The 17,037-nt window shown below is 36.2% G+C and overlaps 1 protein-coding gene across 4 annotated transcripts in view; it reads right to left on the reverse strand.

The window, feature by feature from the left end:
* LOC113098169 (B-cell CLL/lymphoma 9 protein-like) overlaps nucleotides 1–17,037 on the reverse strand; it is a 37,978-nt gene that overhangs the window by 9,713 nt on the left and 11,228 nt on the right. For 2 of the 4 annotated variants that reach the window (XM_026263120.1, XM_026263118.1), the window contains 3 exons: nucleotides 12,235–12,298; nucleotides 4,042–4,436; nucleotides 1,402–1,736 (listed from right to left, as the gene is read on the reverse strand). In XM_026263120.1, the coding sequence (XP_026118905.1) occupies nucleotides 1,402–1,736; nucleotides 4,042–4,379 (673 nt within the window). In that variant the 5' untranslated portion in view covers nucleotides 4,380–4,436; nucleotides 12,235–12,298. Of the gene's footprint in view, nucleotides 1–1,401; nucleotides 1,737–4,041; nucleotides 4,437–12,234; nucleotides 12,299–17,037 lie in introns of those variants that run through there. The other 2 variants (XM_026263122.1, XM_026263121.1) reach the window with 2 other exon arrangements.

Consider the following 17,037-nt stretch of genomic DNA (forward strand, 5'->3'; position numbering starts at 1 on the left):
ATTACCAATGAAGAAAATTAAACGGGGAAAAGCTGGTTTAACAAATAGAATCTAAAACGAAAACAAAAGAAGAAAAAATGCTTGAGGCTCACACTGAAATATGTCTATGCAGAGGCATTAACAACCAGCAGGGGGTCCTTCAGATTGTCAGGAACACCAACCTTAAAAAAAGCAAGGTGCCCCCCCCCCCCCCCCCTCACTCAGCAAACCAAATGGTTTGTTCCCTGGTGTTCCTAAACCAGGCCTATCCTGTGATGCTGCTACTAGAAAACATACAGGGGTGTGAATGTCTTCATGTACCACTACAGCCCTGCCAAACAAACAAACGCTTACTTGTGACAAGAAACCCAGCGAAAATGTGTGGCCCTTGGGATAAGCTGCGTGTTGGCATCATGGGTCATTAAAAGGTCATTCACAATGTCATATTCTATGTACGGACACAAGAAGACCGAATATGCATCCAGAGTAATCCACCTGTCCATTAAAATTTCTAACATGCATTTTGCATTCCATCTTATTGAAAGTTGCATCTTTGACCATCAGGTGTTATATAATATATATAAAAAAAATAAAAAAAACGAAACAAGACCATCTTGTATTCTTGATACGGATTTTAATTGCATTTATTTGGATTTGCCCCATTAAACAAAAGACAGAATTATCAAGTTTAATAATTTTTCCTTTAAGGTATTGTAAATTCATGCAGTTATAATAACAAAATAACCAGATACTGCCAAACTTGTAAGTAAAAGAATTCCCTACTGTGAGAGGGCTGCATAATGTAACCAAGTGCTTAAGGGTTAGCGACGATAAATTAAAAACTACTGTACTTTGCAATGCTGTAACCACATTTTAAGCATTGGAGGCAGTACTTTGAAATTTGGCCATTAAATAATAATGATAACAACAACAACTATTTGGTTGACCGCTAGTCTCATTGTGTTATGCAGGTTACAGTGCTACAGTACATGGACCTGATGTGAGACAAATATTCTTACTTGGATGTTCAGCCGAAACATTTTTAATTTTTTTGGAATAAATAAATGAATTAAAAAAAAGGGGAAAAAAAATGTTTCCTGAGAATGGGCCTAATGCACAAAACTGATGTCCATTCAATGTCAAAGCAAGGTGGTAACAGTATCACTCTGTACCACAGGATGATTGTAATATTCAAGACATACAGAAATAACTGCACATCATGAAACCACTCAATATAATTACCTGACCAATATAGTAATGCAAGATACTGGAGATGCTTAAAACCACACTAGATGTCATCTAAAACCATAGTGGTAAATGATCCCTTTAATGAATGATACATTATGAAATCAAAGGTCTCTGAACCAGCTTCATAATTAAAAATGCTTATGAAAAACAAACAAAAATCACATTTTATTTTACCTTTTTGGTCCCCTTCATTGTTTGGCGTTCCTGTATCCCTTTGTTCGAATGACTCCACTGAAGTGCTTCTCTCTCTTTTAATCTTGCCTTTTGCCCCATTGCCTGAACTCAGGCCTTGTCCATTTTTAAGTCCCATACTCCCAATGGAGCCTTGGGGACCTTTGGGTGTGTGGCTTCCACTCAGCGACTTGGGCTCACAAGGAGAAGGCTGTGATTGGCTGCCGGCACCCCCTTGCTTTCCCTGGTTGGGCAGTTTGGAGTCCATCTGTGCGGCGCTGGAGGGCGACATCACGGGTGGCGACCTCACCATGGCCTCCTGCTTGGATTTCGGACTGCTGAGAAGAGCAAAAGGAAAAATGGGTGAGACTGACCAAGGGCACACAGTTTGGTTGGTAATCAGACAATTTTTTTCATTTTAAAAGTCATCAATAATATCCAAATTTGACAGAGTCTGGGGCCTATTAATGGTTACGTAATTTGCCTTATTGTCACTACATCATGCATTTTTTTTTTATTAAGTACAATGGTGTTATCGTGCGTTTAAGTGTTACAAGCTTTAATGTGTAATTTTACGTGATAATTTGAGCATTAGTATTGCAAACTTTATTGAAAAGGTTTTATACATTTCAATATTTGTTGAATATTTAACAAAATTTACACTACCATTCAAAAAGGTTAAATAATTTTTAATCAGTACTTAATTCTTTTGAAAAAGTTTCTTATGCTCACTAACATGCATTTATTTGATAAAAAATACAGTGAAAACAGTAATGCTCTAAAATGTTATTACATTTAAACAATTAAACTGATATATTTAATATATCACTTTAAAATGCAATTTATTCCTGTGATGCAAAGCTAAATTTTTAGCATCTTTACTCCAGTCATCAATGTCATATGATCCTTCAGAAATCATTCTAATATTCTGCTGCCTAATACTTTTGTGAAAACCCTGATAGATTTGAAAAAACAATGTTTCTGCCATTTCCACTTTGCCGTTGGAAAACCAGCGGAATCCTATTAACTTCCCTTTCTTTGGTAAAGAATACCAGAAGGCCAGAAAAAAAAAGCGTAGACGACTAAGTCATATCTTAGCAGCTGACTGACCGATTGCAGCCACCACACCCTAAAAACATGCCATTTGATAATAGGAGGGAAATCTTGACGTCTACCAGTGACGCAATTACAATACTCTCAGCGACCTTCTGTCCTAGCCCTGTTCTTTGTTGACAGACTGCCGGATTAATATTTAATCAAAACTCGTCAAACCAGATCCCCCACTAGCCTCCATCTATACTCAAAGCAATGTGTCCACTGCGCCTGGATACTGGGGAAACCAGTTACACGAAAACGATAAGGGCTGGTCATTGTTGGACACCTTTGATTTTGGCAGTAAAAGTCATATTCTTGTCCATTTTGCTTTCATATTGGATACTAATTTCAGCCTTAAAGCGCAAACTGCTTTCCAAAAGTGAGGTACTGGTTTCACAGGCCACGGCCATGTTTCAGAGCTCTGCGCACAATGCAAAACATCTTCCAGCATTCAGAGAACATCCAAACGCTTTGGACAGCAGCCGCAAACATACACAGAATGGGTTGTGATTAGGCCATGGGCCACAGCGTTCACTGAAGGACTCCCAAGAGCCTCGCTGCCGACTCCTTAACCAATTCCAGATCTGTGAATCAGCAAGAGCAGCCATTTTGGAACCAACGTCCAGAGGGCGGGATGTGCATGCTCTGGCTGAGCTGAAGTGGGTCAGTTTCTCAAATGCTCAATAAGGTTCTGGAAGCTTTCCAGGTCCACCGCTGCCTTTAGGGCACAGTTTGCCCTGCACTTACGCCACAGTTACTTCAGCTCGCACTGGTTTGCTGTCTATAAGAGACAGCTCAATGGCCATAAGGAGGATGGGAATTGCGATTAAGTAAGCAGAAAGTTATTTGCTGGTGTGGTGCATCTCCATTTGGGAGAAATTAAAACAACAATTACTCCTCATACACTTAAGAACAGTTTAATATAAGATAGTGGTGAATTAATAGTATCCACAACTGTTTCTGACTGCATTAAAACTGTTTGTTTAGGCACTTACCCAGGGAAATAAAACTAGGGTTGAATAAGACAATACCGTTATTTTTATTAAAATTAGGGATATATGCAATACTACATGAAATACGAGAGCTTAGACATCAATGCAACTGACACGTTCAAGGCCCAGAAAGGTAGTAAGGATATCATTAAAATGGCCCATGTGACAACAGTGGTTCAAATGTAATGTAATTTCATGCAAAGCTGAATTTTCAGCATCATTAATCCAGTCTTCAGTGTCACACGATCCTTCAGAAATCATTCCAAGATGATCGTTCCAATGTTGAAAAGAGCTGCTTGATATTTTTTTATAGAAACCATGATACATTTTTATATGATTTTTGATGAATAGTTTAAAAGAAGAGCCTTTATTTGAAACATACATTTTGTAACATTATGAATGTCTTCACGGTCACTTTCGATTAATTTAATGCATCCTTGATGAATAAAAATATACATTTCTTTCGAACTGTAGCGTATGTATACACATACAACAGTACAAAATAATAAAATTTTGGTTTCAAGGAATAGCTCGTGCACATGTACGGTTCTCTCACCTCTGAGTGTTAGCCGATGGAGAGTTCCTCACTTTGGGGTTGCTGGAATGCATTGACGTCAGTCCCAGTGCGACAGAGGCAGGAGCAGTAGAGTGCTGGTGGGGACTGGGGGTGTGTGTATGTGTGTGGGAGTGTGTGTGTGTAGTGCTGGGCGTAGCTTTGGCCCGGGTGCTCCGGGGCCCAGTATTGGGGGTTGCGACAGGGCTGCTGCAGTCCTGGCCCTCCTCTTGCCGTTCTTTGGCCCTCTCCTTCTTGCCCGAAGCGTTTCCTGTGGTTCCGGTAGCTGCGGTGTTTGCCGTGGCTGCTGCTGCTGGTCTCTCCTCCTGCACCTCCAGCATTCTCTGTGTGGGCTTGTCTGGAGTCTCCCCGAGGAGCCCTCACAGCCCCTGGCCACACTAAACACAAACAAACAAGCAAAGAACAGTTAGTTTAGTCAGATTTGGTTTTTTTATGTTTTTGAAATAAGTCGGTTTTGCTCACTAAGGCTGCATTTATTCAACTAAAAGATACAGGGATATTGTGAAATATTTATATATTTTCTATTTGAATACATTTTAAAAAGTAATTCATTATTGTGATGCAAAGCTGAATTTTCATAAGGATAGAAAGTTCAAAAGAACAGCATTAATTTGAAATGTAAATCTTCTGCAAAATTATAAATGCCTTTGTCATTTTTGATCAATTTTATGTACCCTTGCTGAATAAAAATTCTAATTTCTTGCAAAAACAAGTAAATGGCAGTGTATAAAAGTCTACTTTTCTCCTCGCATTGCCACACCTACATTAGCTCTGATGCAACTAACTCCAAGTCACATTTACTTGTTTGTCCACCTGTGCAGACATGTTCCATAACTGTCTGAATAACTAGAAGTGGCTATTAACATTCACACCGAGTTACAGCACCATGAAAACAAAGCAAAATTACCAACACGTCCAAGTCAAATTACTCAAAAAATAATAATAAATAAAAAAATAAAATACCAGTCAAGACCAAGAATATAAGCAAATTTCAAGTCACTGCATATTCTCCAAAACACTGAAGTTCAAGGTGAGAAAATGTGGAGCTGTGAATCTGCCAGGCAGTGGACATCATCCAAAACTCACTGAAGAGTCAAACTGAAGGCCACCAAAAGAATGATTTGTTGAAAACAAGTGGCCATGTAACATCTCAGATGGAGGCGTGTGATAGACTGAAAAGAGTTAGCTGGTGGATTTTGTTGTTTGCAAAAGAACATCATGCTGAGAACACGGTTAAAGCGAGGAGAACCATCATGCAAGGCTCTGTAATAGGACCGGAAAACTTGGAAATCCAGGCATGGAATGGATGGAACCAAGTGTGGAAAACTGACAATACTTTGAAACATTTGGCAAAAGTCAGTCTTCATGACGTACTTGGATTTGAAATACTTTGACTTGTTGATCTTGGTCCGAACTGTTGCGCTTTCAATTTATACCATTTCGTCCCTCACTGCTCTCAAACTAGGATGAATAATCACCTTTTTGCATGAAAGCTACATAGCACATAAACGGTTAAAAAGTTTAAGGTCAGTATATAAATATTTTTTTTTACACTTTACAGTATGCATAACCAAGAAAGGTATAAATATTGTAATAGGATTTCTATTGTAGTATTAAATAGGTATTGGGTAGTATAAGGTAACTACAAAGGTTAAGGTTATGTTTAGTAGCTGGTTATTACCCAATTACTGTAGTTGCTATAAGAACTGTAAAATAAAGTGCTACCAAGAAACCTTTTGTGACAAAATAGGCCTAGTTTTATTCACCATTTCAAATCAATGCTTTTCTTTTGAACTTTCTAGTCATTAAAAAAAAAACTAATCATAGAAAAAAAATATTTTGCACAAAAAATATGAAGCAGCAAGAAAGTTTTCACCATTGATGATAATAATAATAATAAGTTTCTTGAGCAGCAAATCAGCATCTTAGAATGATTTCTGAAGGATCATGTGACACTGAAGACTGGAGTAATGATGCTGAAAATACAGCTTTGCATAACAAGAATAAATTGCATTTGAAAAATATATTCAAATAGAAAACGGTTATTTGAATTAGTAATACTGAGATAAAATTTTTGATCAAATAAACAGACTTGGTGAGCATAAGACTTTCAAAAAAAAAACCTTACCAACCCCAAACCTTCGAATGGTAGTGTATATGATCACCAAAGCCCACATCTGATGTTAAATCGGACAGTATATCATAAATGTAAAATAAATTCAGAATACATGTGTAAAAAGAGACAGAAAGAGAGCACAAGAAGCACATAATAAGCACCACCTTGTAACCCAGATGTCTCAAACAGAAACAGCTGTGGTAGAGTCGACAACTCAACTGATAAGTGAATTGAAGTCTTTACACTTCAAAAATCACAGGTGTGGGAATGATTAAGTTTGTCTTTCAGGGTGTGCTAGTGCTTCCGTGTGTACATGAAATTGTGTTAACATGTAGGGAGATTCGGTCTTTGTCTAGCTTTCATAAGATATGAGAACCCTCTCAAAAGCTGCAGTGTCAGACTGCGTTGTCATCCAGAAAATATTCAGGACCGCTTCCAAAACACTCAAGTGATGTCAGCATCTCGCATATTCCCTCTTAGCCTAACAGTGAGCACTGAAAGACAGTGCTACCTCAACACCAAGACTCCATTTTGGGGATTTAATATAATTGTACACTAAACCCATAAGCGCTTTCATAAAACGTTTCAGTAAAAAAAAAAGGCTGGTTTGAATTAAATAAGGAAAACAATCATTAACACAACCACCATCTTAACCCAAAGGCAATCCAACTTAAAACATTTAAAACATCAGCATCAAAGCATATTGCTCACACAATTAAAACATTATCAGCAGAATAAAAACCCCTTTAAATCAACAAACACCACAAATTGTGTTTCATACTGTGATTTGCGGCAGAATTTTTCGTATCATTTCTCCAGTCTCCACGGTCACATGATCCTTCAGAAATCATTCTGATATGCTGATTTGAATATCATCAATATTAGAAACCCTGGAAATACTGTGGAATAATTTTATTTGCAGGATTTCTTGATGAATTAAAAACACTCTAAACCACCACATCTATTTTAAAAAGAAATTCTAACATTACAAATGTTTTTGTCACATTTCATTTATTTCTTAAAAAGAATTGTACCAAACTCAAACTTTTGAAAGCTAGCGTAGCTGTTTAATATCACAAAAAGGAAAACGGAAAGGGAAAAGGTAAAGAGAAATGAGCATGTCAACTGAGGCAGCCATTTCATTTTTTGGTCATTTAAAGCGTGGTTTCCTTGCATGGCCCCTCTCTCTCCTCCTGAACCCACACTTGCATTCTGACATTCTCAGATTTCAGCGTTCTCCGTGTGAGAGGCCGGTGCACTGCTCCGGTGCCGAGCTCTAATGGCGTACAGCGGCAGCAGCATGGCCGACCGTCAAGCCTTCTCCAGCCCGCCACAGACATCTCTCTTCATGCACACACGCACACCCACAAACACTGTTGCCAAGGCAACCGCGACCAGCAGTCCCTGGATCTACAACAGCCTTAAAAACACACCCGCACACACCGATCTGTGTCAGGATTTACAATGCATGTGCACTTAAAGCTACAGTGTCGTTAATTTAGTTTACTACATTTCCAATGACACAGAGGGCTGGAATCCCAAGATCTACTAGAATGGTATAAAAAGGTCAACATGGATTGGTTTTTGAAAAAAGCATGCATTTTAAAATTCCCCAAAATTCCAAATGATTTGGGTCTATTTCGATCTCAAGTTGGCTTGAAAACAAAACAAACAAAAAAGATAAATTAACATCCGATTCTGATTCCAAGAAGCCTGGAACAACTCGTGAATTTGTGAAGGTATAAAGAACGCACGTGCATTCAAGCACAGACATTTCCACTTCCTTCTTCAAAATGGACAAACATTCCAGAACGCTCTTAACTTCCTGTCCAGCCTTGAGTGCGCGGGACAAGAAAAATGTGAAAACAGTGGCCAGTTTGACAAGATACCCAGTGAGATCTGGGATAGACCGAGGAAATAAATACTTATTTAAATTGGCGTATAAATATGAAATGTCAAATAACTATTTAAACCACAGCTTCAACAACGCAGGCTGGGAATATTCAAAACAAAACAAAACACAACGCAAAACAAGATAATTAAAAGTACCTACAAATATATTTTTGTATGTTTAATTATTAGTTAACATAAAAGTCTGGAGGTAGAGAAACAAAAGACTGGATATATTCACACTTAAGTTTTGAAAATAAAATCAAATAAAATGTGCTAATGTTTTAATAGATAAACGCAAAACGTAACATCTTTTTCAATGTATTATTGTTATTATTGTCCCACTTATAACATACAGATATTTTAAAAGCTGCAGACAGAGAAAGAAAAGACTGGGAATACTGACACTATAATGTTTTGAAAATAAAATACATTTAATTTAACTGAAAAATAAAAAAAGTACAAAGATATTTGTATTATTGTATGTAATACTATGCTTTATATTACTATGTATCATGCTATATTGTCAAAAGGCTGGAGAAAGAAAAAAAGAGGAAAGAGCTTCACGAGTGGATCAAGTCTGTTCACGATGCATTTGCACAATCCATTACCTCCAAACTGGTGCCGCCGTATCAAGGTGCTCGGGATGCGGCCGGCCGTCAGTGCTGCTAAAGGGGATCATCAGGAACGCAAACAGGAAAATAGAAAAATAGCAGGAGGTGTGTGGTGCACGCAAACAGTCGCGCTGGACGCCACAGAGCCGTGAGGCTTAAATGACTATATGAACTGTGTAATGGGCTGTTTACGGCAGAGGTCCTGCCATCCTCATTCAGTTAAAGCAAAGCTTCCTAAACTCCATTTCCATTTTGCATGGCTCAGGGGCTGTATACTCCCACTTATAAATCATAAAGACAGTGTGCATGTGTGTAGGAGACGTGTGGGCCCAAACACACACGCGTGCAGCATCATGGTGAAAAGGATTTCTCATATTTTTCCTCACACAGACAAAAAGAGCTGCTATAACCTTGTAAAGCCATTGCCTTTGGGTGGAAAAAAATAAATAAGCATGCACACACTTAAGTTTTCGTTTAATGCAAGCTGTGGTTTTCCGTACCCAAATCCTAGTCTTTACCAAAAAAGACAGCATATGAAACTGGTATTATATTGCTATTAGATGTAGCTTCTGTTAATACAATAAAGACAGCTAAAGAGACAGCTAGCATGGTTTACGGCTGGATATAGCAGCCAGAACAAACAGTCGACATAAAATCCATCAATCTGAACCACTCCGAGTTAGATGGTTACACAGAAATGTCTTCGTTCCTTTGTATAAAAAATAAAAAAGGCCAGACATATGCATATTCCATTTATAATGCACAAATAATCGATAGGAAACAAGTCTAAACTGACCGTCTGCTTAGGCCGAGTGCCTGCAGTGACAAAGACACAAACAAGGAGACCTGTCTGTCATTTGAAGAATTTAAAAAAAACAGCAGGAGGGCCGTCGCAGAACGACTAGGCATCCAGATATTCAAGCATTCGGCATACGCTTTTACATAAAATAACCAGCAGTGCATTCAAACTATACACAGCGTTGCTTGAATCAAACTCATGACCTTCGCATTGCCATCTCCAGATTTGAGCTTCACGAATGTGTCTTCATGTATAGATGCTTCTCAGACAAACCAGCAATCATCATATTGTAGTATGCGTAAAGGCAAACAAGGTGAATACATGACGCTCTCTGCGTACACCGTGATACGAGGCAAGTGTCCAGTGATATGTCCACACTGAAAGCATTCAACAAAAATCACCAGGCAAATCTGATGTGTAATATATGGGCTAAACTTTGTGAACAACAAAATGTCCCTGTTTTAAACAGTGATGGCAGTAATGAAAGGCTGTGTTGTTATTGTAAAGGCATAGTTCACCCAAAAATGACCAAACAGTTCATGGTAGCCATTGACTTTAACAGTATGGGAAAAAATGACTCCGTAGGTCAATGACTAACGTGAACTGTTTGTTTACAAACATTCTTCAAAATATCTTGTCTTGTGTTCAACGAAGAAAAAAAAACCTGCTGATTTGAAATAACTTGAGGGTGAATACAAATTAAACAAAAATTAGATGAAAAACCTGAACTTAAATGAAAATTATAAATTAGGAAAATTAGGAAGTACTAAAATTACTAAAACTGAATTAAAAATAAAAATAAATGACAAAGGAATAAATGAAAATATAAAAATGTTAATTCAAAATATTAATAAATATTATAACAGTTCATAAAGTTTAAATAACACTGCCTAGCATTAGTAAATTTTATTTATAAATTAAAAAAAGAATAAAACTAAATAAATAAAAAGTGATAAAAATGACATTACAACAAACTAAAAAAATTATAAAATGACCAAATTACTGACTGAACTACTAAAAAAAACAAAATTAAATTGAAAATCAAGTGAAATTTGAAATTGAGCAACATTCAATATTACTACATTTCTCAGCAGCATTATAGTAACAGCTTCAAAATAGTGGTGTGTGCTTTTAACCACATTAAAAGTATAGCTTGCCACACTGGTTCACACTCTGATTGACACGGACTCTCAAAAGTTGAAAAGACAGGGTTTATCACATCATGCCTTGTTCTGATTCACACCAAAGAGATGCTGCAGAGACTGGTTCACCATAAACACGGCACACTTATGAACTGATAATTCGTCTATTTATCAGCTAGAAGGACTCAGTCCTGCACCTGCAGATTTGTCTTCCAGCAGAGATGTGTCTAACACACCTGATTGTAATTTGTAAGAGAACCAAAGACCCTGATTAGCTCCTTCAAGTGCACGATTAATTCAGTCACAGCTCAAGACTGAGGAGGGCAGATCTAGCTCATCTATTTTATGCACATCATAATTTAACTATACTTAATAAAAAAACTAAAGTGGGCAATATGCACAAGTAAGGATGTCAAACACACTGGTATCTGGGTAACATGCTGATAACAAAAAAAAAAAAAAAAATTCTACAATATCTGTAGTAGGCAGAAAAAGTAAAAGGGTAAACTTAGATTGAATAAGTCCTCTCCGTTATAAAGACAAGGAAGAACTTTTTTTTATAACATGGCCTTTCTCTGTCAAACCAATCAATATGACCTTAATAAATTATTTACAGCTAATAATCATCCAGTAAATACTATTCTAGTCATTTAATCATTGCTTGAATACTGTAAATTGGTCTAACTTAAATTGGTCTTTAAAGAACAGTATACATTTATCATTTAGGATGTTACTTTGTGTTATCAGAATCAAATTTACCCACAGATGTAAAAAAAATAAAATTCAATACAATTTAAGCCGATGACAGAAGCAATGGACATCATCCAAGTAATCACTTTTTACTGAGATATTACACTGCTAAAAGTAAAGCTGTAAACAATTCAGTTCAATCACTTCAAGCTCAGTGCATTCTGGGAGAAAAATAAATCAAAGGTTGAGTGCTGAAATGTGCGTGCCATCAGTCAAAGCAGTCATAAACCAGCATTATTAGTTAAAAGTAAATTAATTATGGGCAGAGTTGTATTTCTCTTAAAGACAAAAACTCTCTCAATTGATAAGAGTGAACGCTGAAAAAAAAAAAACTTCCACTAAATCTCTTCAGAGCCCAAAAATAAATTCTGGACTATAATTATTGATTTTAGGATCCATAAAGAGGTCCAGAACATTTTGGATCATAACCACTAAGTTTCAGAGAGAGTCAGGAGGACTCATCAATCCAAGTTTCTGTCCTGAACCCATTTCATTTTAATGGTCATTGCAATTTTAATACAACTCCTGTTCAAAAGCTTGAGCACAGTAAAATTGTTGCTTAAAGTAAGAAACACTTTAATTCAGCAAAGATGGTTTAAACTGATTCAAAATGATAATAAACACATGGGTAATTTTCCACAAAAAAATATCACAATGTCCACAAAAAAATAAGCAGCACACGTTTTCAATAATGATAATCATAAGATTTGTTTCTTGAGCACCAAATCATGATAGTATAATGATTTCTGTAGGATCATGTGACGCTGAATTGTAGTGTATGTCACACATAGATAAATCACAGCTGATGTTTGACATGGATGCATTAACAAAGGCATGAAATTAAGCCATGGAAGATGCACTCACCATGTCCCTCTGTGTCACGATATAGCTGTGGCCATGACTGCACGGACTGCAACAGAACTACGATCTGAGAGAAACAGAGAATACACATTTATTAAACACTGCCGAGGAAATGCTTTAAGAGGCAAGAGCAGTGTGTTAAAGCCAGATCTGCAGAATAGACTGAGGTAATGGCTTGATTAATAATAAATGGGTGAAGCAGGTTCTGATTGAATGACACTTGTTTGAGAAGTGTATCATTATTAAGAATTTTCAAGCTTGTCAAACTCGCTCCCACGCTCACACTATATGCTGCAATATACCATAATGAAACCGCTCAACCAAATCACCATTTATATCATTTAATACCTGTATGATTCCCCTTTTTTCATTTAAAACTAGCATTCAGCAGCAGCTTTGAAATGTCAATTGCATCAGCACATTTTCAAACTTAGCAGTCTGATGTCAATGACAGCAAATGCATTTGGTCTTGAGTTTTTAAATGTGAGAGAGCAAGAACTGAATTTGAAAGTGGACACCAAGAATTTCTGAAGTACCTATATTTTCATAATTTTTTTCTCTCCTTTCTGTATTTTAATGTATTTCCTACTGTTTAAAAGCTTTGGGGGGGATGTGAAATTTTTTGTATTTTTTTAAAAAAAAATTACTTTTTAATTAATACTCTCTTTTACTACTTTTTTTTAGCAATGGTGCATTAGATCAATTTAAAGTGACAGCAAATTTTACAATTTGTTTACGAAAGATTTTTATTGCAAACAAATGTTCATCAAGAAAATAAATATTCAATAAAGGCAAAAGAAAATAATATCTGAAAATATAGCTTTGCATCACAGGAACAAATTAAATTAAATTAAAATTAATTATATATAATATAAGACCATTTTAAACTGAAATAATATTTCACAATTGTACCCTTTTTTCTGTACTTTTGATTAAATAAATGCAGCCCTTGGGGAGCATAAAATACTTCTTTCATTAACACGCATGCACACACACACAGTAAAAAATAAACCTTAAACCAAATGTTTGTATAGCAATTTATAACTTCAGAGAGACATTTTATTTTGGAGCTTTTCAGCCACCAGGCACTGTATGCATCCATTAAAAAGAGCAGCATGAACATTCTACTAAATATTTTATTTTGAATTCAGTGTTTGAAAAATAGCTTAAAGTCTCTGGAACGAGTCCAAACGCGGTGATCTAGACATAGGTGCAGTGACCAGGTGAGGAGCTCTGATGAAATCAGCAAGCGTTTACCTTTCAGTTCAAGAAAAGATGAATGAATGAGAGCGAAAGAGAAAATGTGAATCTATGTGGGTGTCCTCAAATATAATAAACTCTTAGAAATAAGACATGAAAGAAGTTTATCAAAGGTTCCAGGCACTGATGCAAACACGTCGCCCACAGTTAAAAACTGAGCTTCAAAGCCCACATTCAGACAAAAAGCAGACAATACAACGTTGTAAAGAAATGATGCATTGTTTTGTTTCAAAGTGACACTCTAAATCCCATCAGAAGCTTCCTCGTTTAATGAGGTCACTTCCTGCTATAAACACGAGCTGATCTACAACCAGCTTCCTCTTTCCCCAAAGTCATTAAAACAGTCTTCATGCATTTTAAACATCGGATTCAGTCCAGTGAAGATTAGGACTTTTTGTACATGTTTTAATTGGACAGAATAGCAGCAAATGAGTGTGGTATAGTGAGTTAAAGTTGCCTTGTCGATACATGTGCACGATTCATGAGGCCTCCTCTACCACATGTGTGGGTTTTTAATAAATGTGAGCATCAATATCAACTAAAAAGGCATGTAGTTGGGTCAGCAGAATATTATACCAAATCAAACAGGGAGAAACTGTGTATCGCCACATGAGAACCATTCCTCTGTTGTTTCTAACGGTGAAATGATTTCTCCTGATGTGACATCAATTGGCCATATCATCTGAGGAAGTCACATTCAGAACGAGCTCCACTGTGATGTTAAGCCACGACCAGAGAGCGAACGAACTTGAACGTGTCCTGGACAGAGAGAGTGAGAGACAAACACTGACCTAATGTGACTGCAACAGCAGATTCGGTGTATGAGATAAACACATCAACAGACTACTTTATATATTATCTGCTACACAAACAAACACAAAAACTATTTTTCCAGACCAAAAAAAATTAAAAAAAGAAAGGTTCTCTCAAACTAACAAAATTCGGTGGTTTACTCACTGCCTTCTTTTTTTCCAGACAGACAATGAATAAAATAAAGCTATAAAATATGCATAAATTAAAATGAGCGAGTATAAAATAAAAGCAATTAAACAATACAATACATCAAGGATATTTCTCTGCCTATTAACATTTTTTGATTAAAATTCATTTAAATTATTTTAAGTGGCGGGACTTAATATGCTGACACCTTGCTTTGTTTGAGGGGTTAAGATGGTTTGCATAATAAAACGATTTATATAAAACATCATGATCAATCACAGCTCCACAACTCACACACACATGCTAAAAAAATAAAAATAATTTAAAAAAGCAAAATAAAAGTTGAAAACCTCCGCTCAACCATTTAGAACAACATGGGGTGAGTTAATACCAATTTTCATTATGGAACAGTTGTTCCCTTAAATCTGCTATGAGCTCATAAACAACACTCATAACTTTTTAATAATCTCACTAAACACACAACATTTACGACTTTCCTCGCCTTCCCTTGTTTTCTGTCAATCATTTCGAGGTGATTGTTGGTTTCCCTCATTCAAGACCTGAAAACATCCTTCAGCTCGCCCGTATCTACGCCCAGGATTATGTTATAGTAAATCTTTTGAACAGTTTTATAGTTAAGTGCTAATTAAAGGCTTACGCTGCATCCTCGCTGAGCTAGGTGACATCAGACACACACACAGTACATGACGTACACGAGATTTACCAAAACTGGCTGCCGTCACGAGTCTGTCAGATATTGCTGCCTCAAATTACAGGTTCTTTTGTGTGCAAAACACATACAGTAGACAGTGACGCAAGCAGACATGGTACGACTTAACCTTTTGCTGTACGCCGCTTTCACAATAGCATTCCACACATGCTCCAACAAACCAGTTTATCGGTTCAGAGACGACTGGTGAAGAAACCTATATGCTCCCCTGCTGCTGAGAGGCAATGATTCCCTCTCTTTCTAGGACTGTCAAACAAAAATAAGCCTACTATACCTCTCTGGCCCTCACAAAGGAAGAAGAACTTATTTAGGGCCAACTGGGGACTAATGCAACGGATCATTTAGAAAGTATAAAAGGTATTGCATATATGATAGGATTTCTGATTCCAGACCAACACAGACCCAAAATAATAATAATAAAAAAAAAAAAAATAAAAAAAAAAATATATATATATATATATGTGTGTGTGTGTGTGTGTGTGTGTGTGTGTGTGTGTGTGTGGAGGAACTATTTTTTGCTAAAGTTGTTAATGTTCAGGGAATCACTTACATTATGGTTCAAATGTTTAAGGTCTGTAAGATTTTTTTTATGAATCACTAATGAATACTGCTTATGTAACATTTCTCATTATTGTCAATGTTGAAAATGTTATGTTGCTTAATATTTCTGTGGAAATACATATTTTCGTATTCTTTGATAAATAAAATGTTCAAAAGAATAACATTTCATATATATAACCACATACATACATACATACATACATACATACATATATATATATATATATATATATATATATATATATATATATATATATATATATATATATATATATATATATATATATATATATATATATATATATATATACACAAACATACATCACTAACTAATAACTGCCCATTTGGCAGATTTTTGTACTTACCACAATGTTTCAGAATAAAAAAAAAAAAAAAAAAGTCAAGTAAGATTACAGTAAAAGGGATAGTTCACCCAAAAACTCTGATTTTCTCATAATTTTCTAAATCTTTGTCTGGAATGAAACACAAGGGAAGACATATTCTATATATTTAGATAGAAATGTCTAAGCTTGGACATTATGATAAACGTTATTTTGTGTTCTGTGCAAGAAATAAAAGTTTGGAACAACATGAGGATAATTTACTGTCATTGGTCAATCCCCAATTGGCCAAACAAGACTAAAATATCATCCAAACCAAATCATTGGCAAGAAAGAGATCTACAAGGAGATCAAGAAGCAAAGAGAGAGATTCAAAGCATGCTCAAAATAAAATAAAAATAAACAAACTAGACAAACTAAGCTAAAATAAAATAGCCAGGATATTTTCTTGCCTTATAGCTCAAGACGCTGAGATAGACTCCACCATCCATGCAACGATATATTTATATATATATATATGAAAAGTGCTCTGAACGAAATGGAAACTAATATAAAATGAAAAATAAAATATACACACACACACAGAGACATATACATACTATTTAGAAACATGAACGAATCAAAAAGTGTTAATGATGGTATTGTACAAAAGTTTCACTGATGTTGAGATCTTAAAGTGCATATATGCTTTTTACACCAGGGTTTCTTAAACTCAAACCAAGCACCCCTTTCATTAACCACAAACAGTGTGATTTTTGTCTTTCAACTCAAAAACACGGTTTCATACAATAGCTACACATGCTGTTCCAATGCTCGAATGCCTATTTCTTCCAGGCGTGCGTCTGTTTCCTCCAGAGCGCCTGAACATTTTCCAAACGCATTAGCCGTAAACTGTGCAGGCCCGGGCTGAACCCGGCGAACTTAAAACAGTAGACAAATGTTCAGTGCCTCCATCCGTTCTCCTCCTCGCTCTCT

This window comes from Carassius auratus, unplaced genomic scaffold (assembly GCF_003368295.1).
Source record: "Carassius auratus strain Wakin unplaced genomic scaffold, ASM336829v1 scaf_tig00216436, whole genome shotgun sequence".
Lineage (NCBI taxonomy): Eukaryota > Metazoa > Chordata > Actinopteri > Cypriniformes > Cyprinidae > Carassius > Carassius auratus.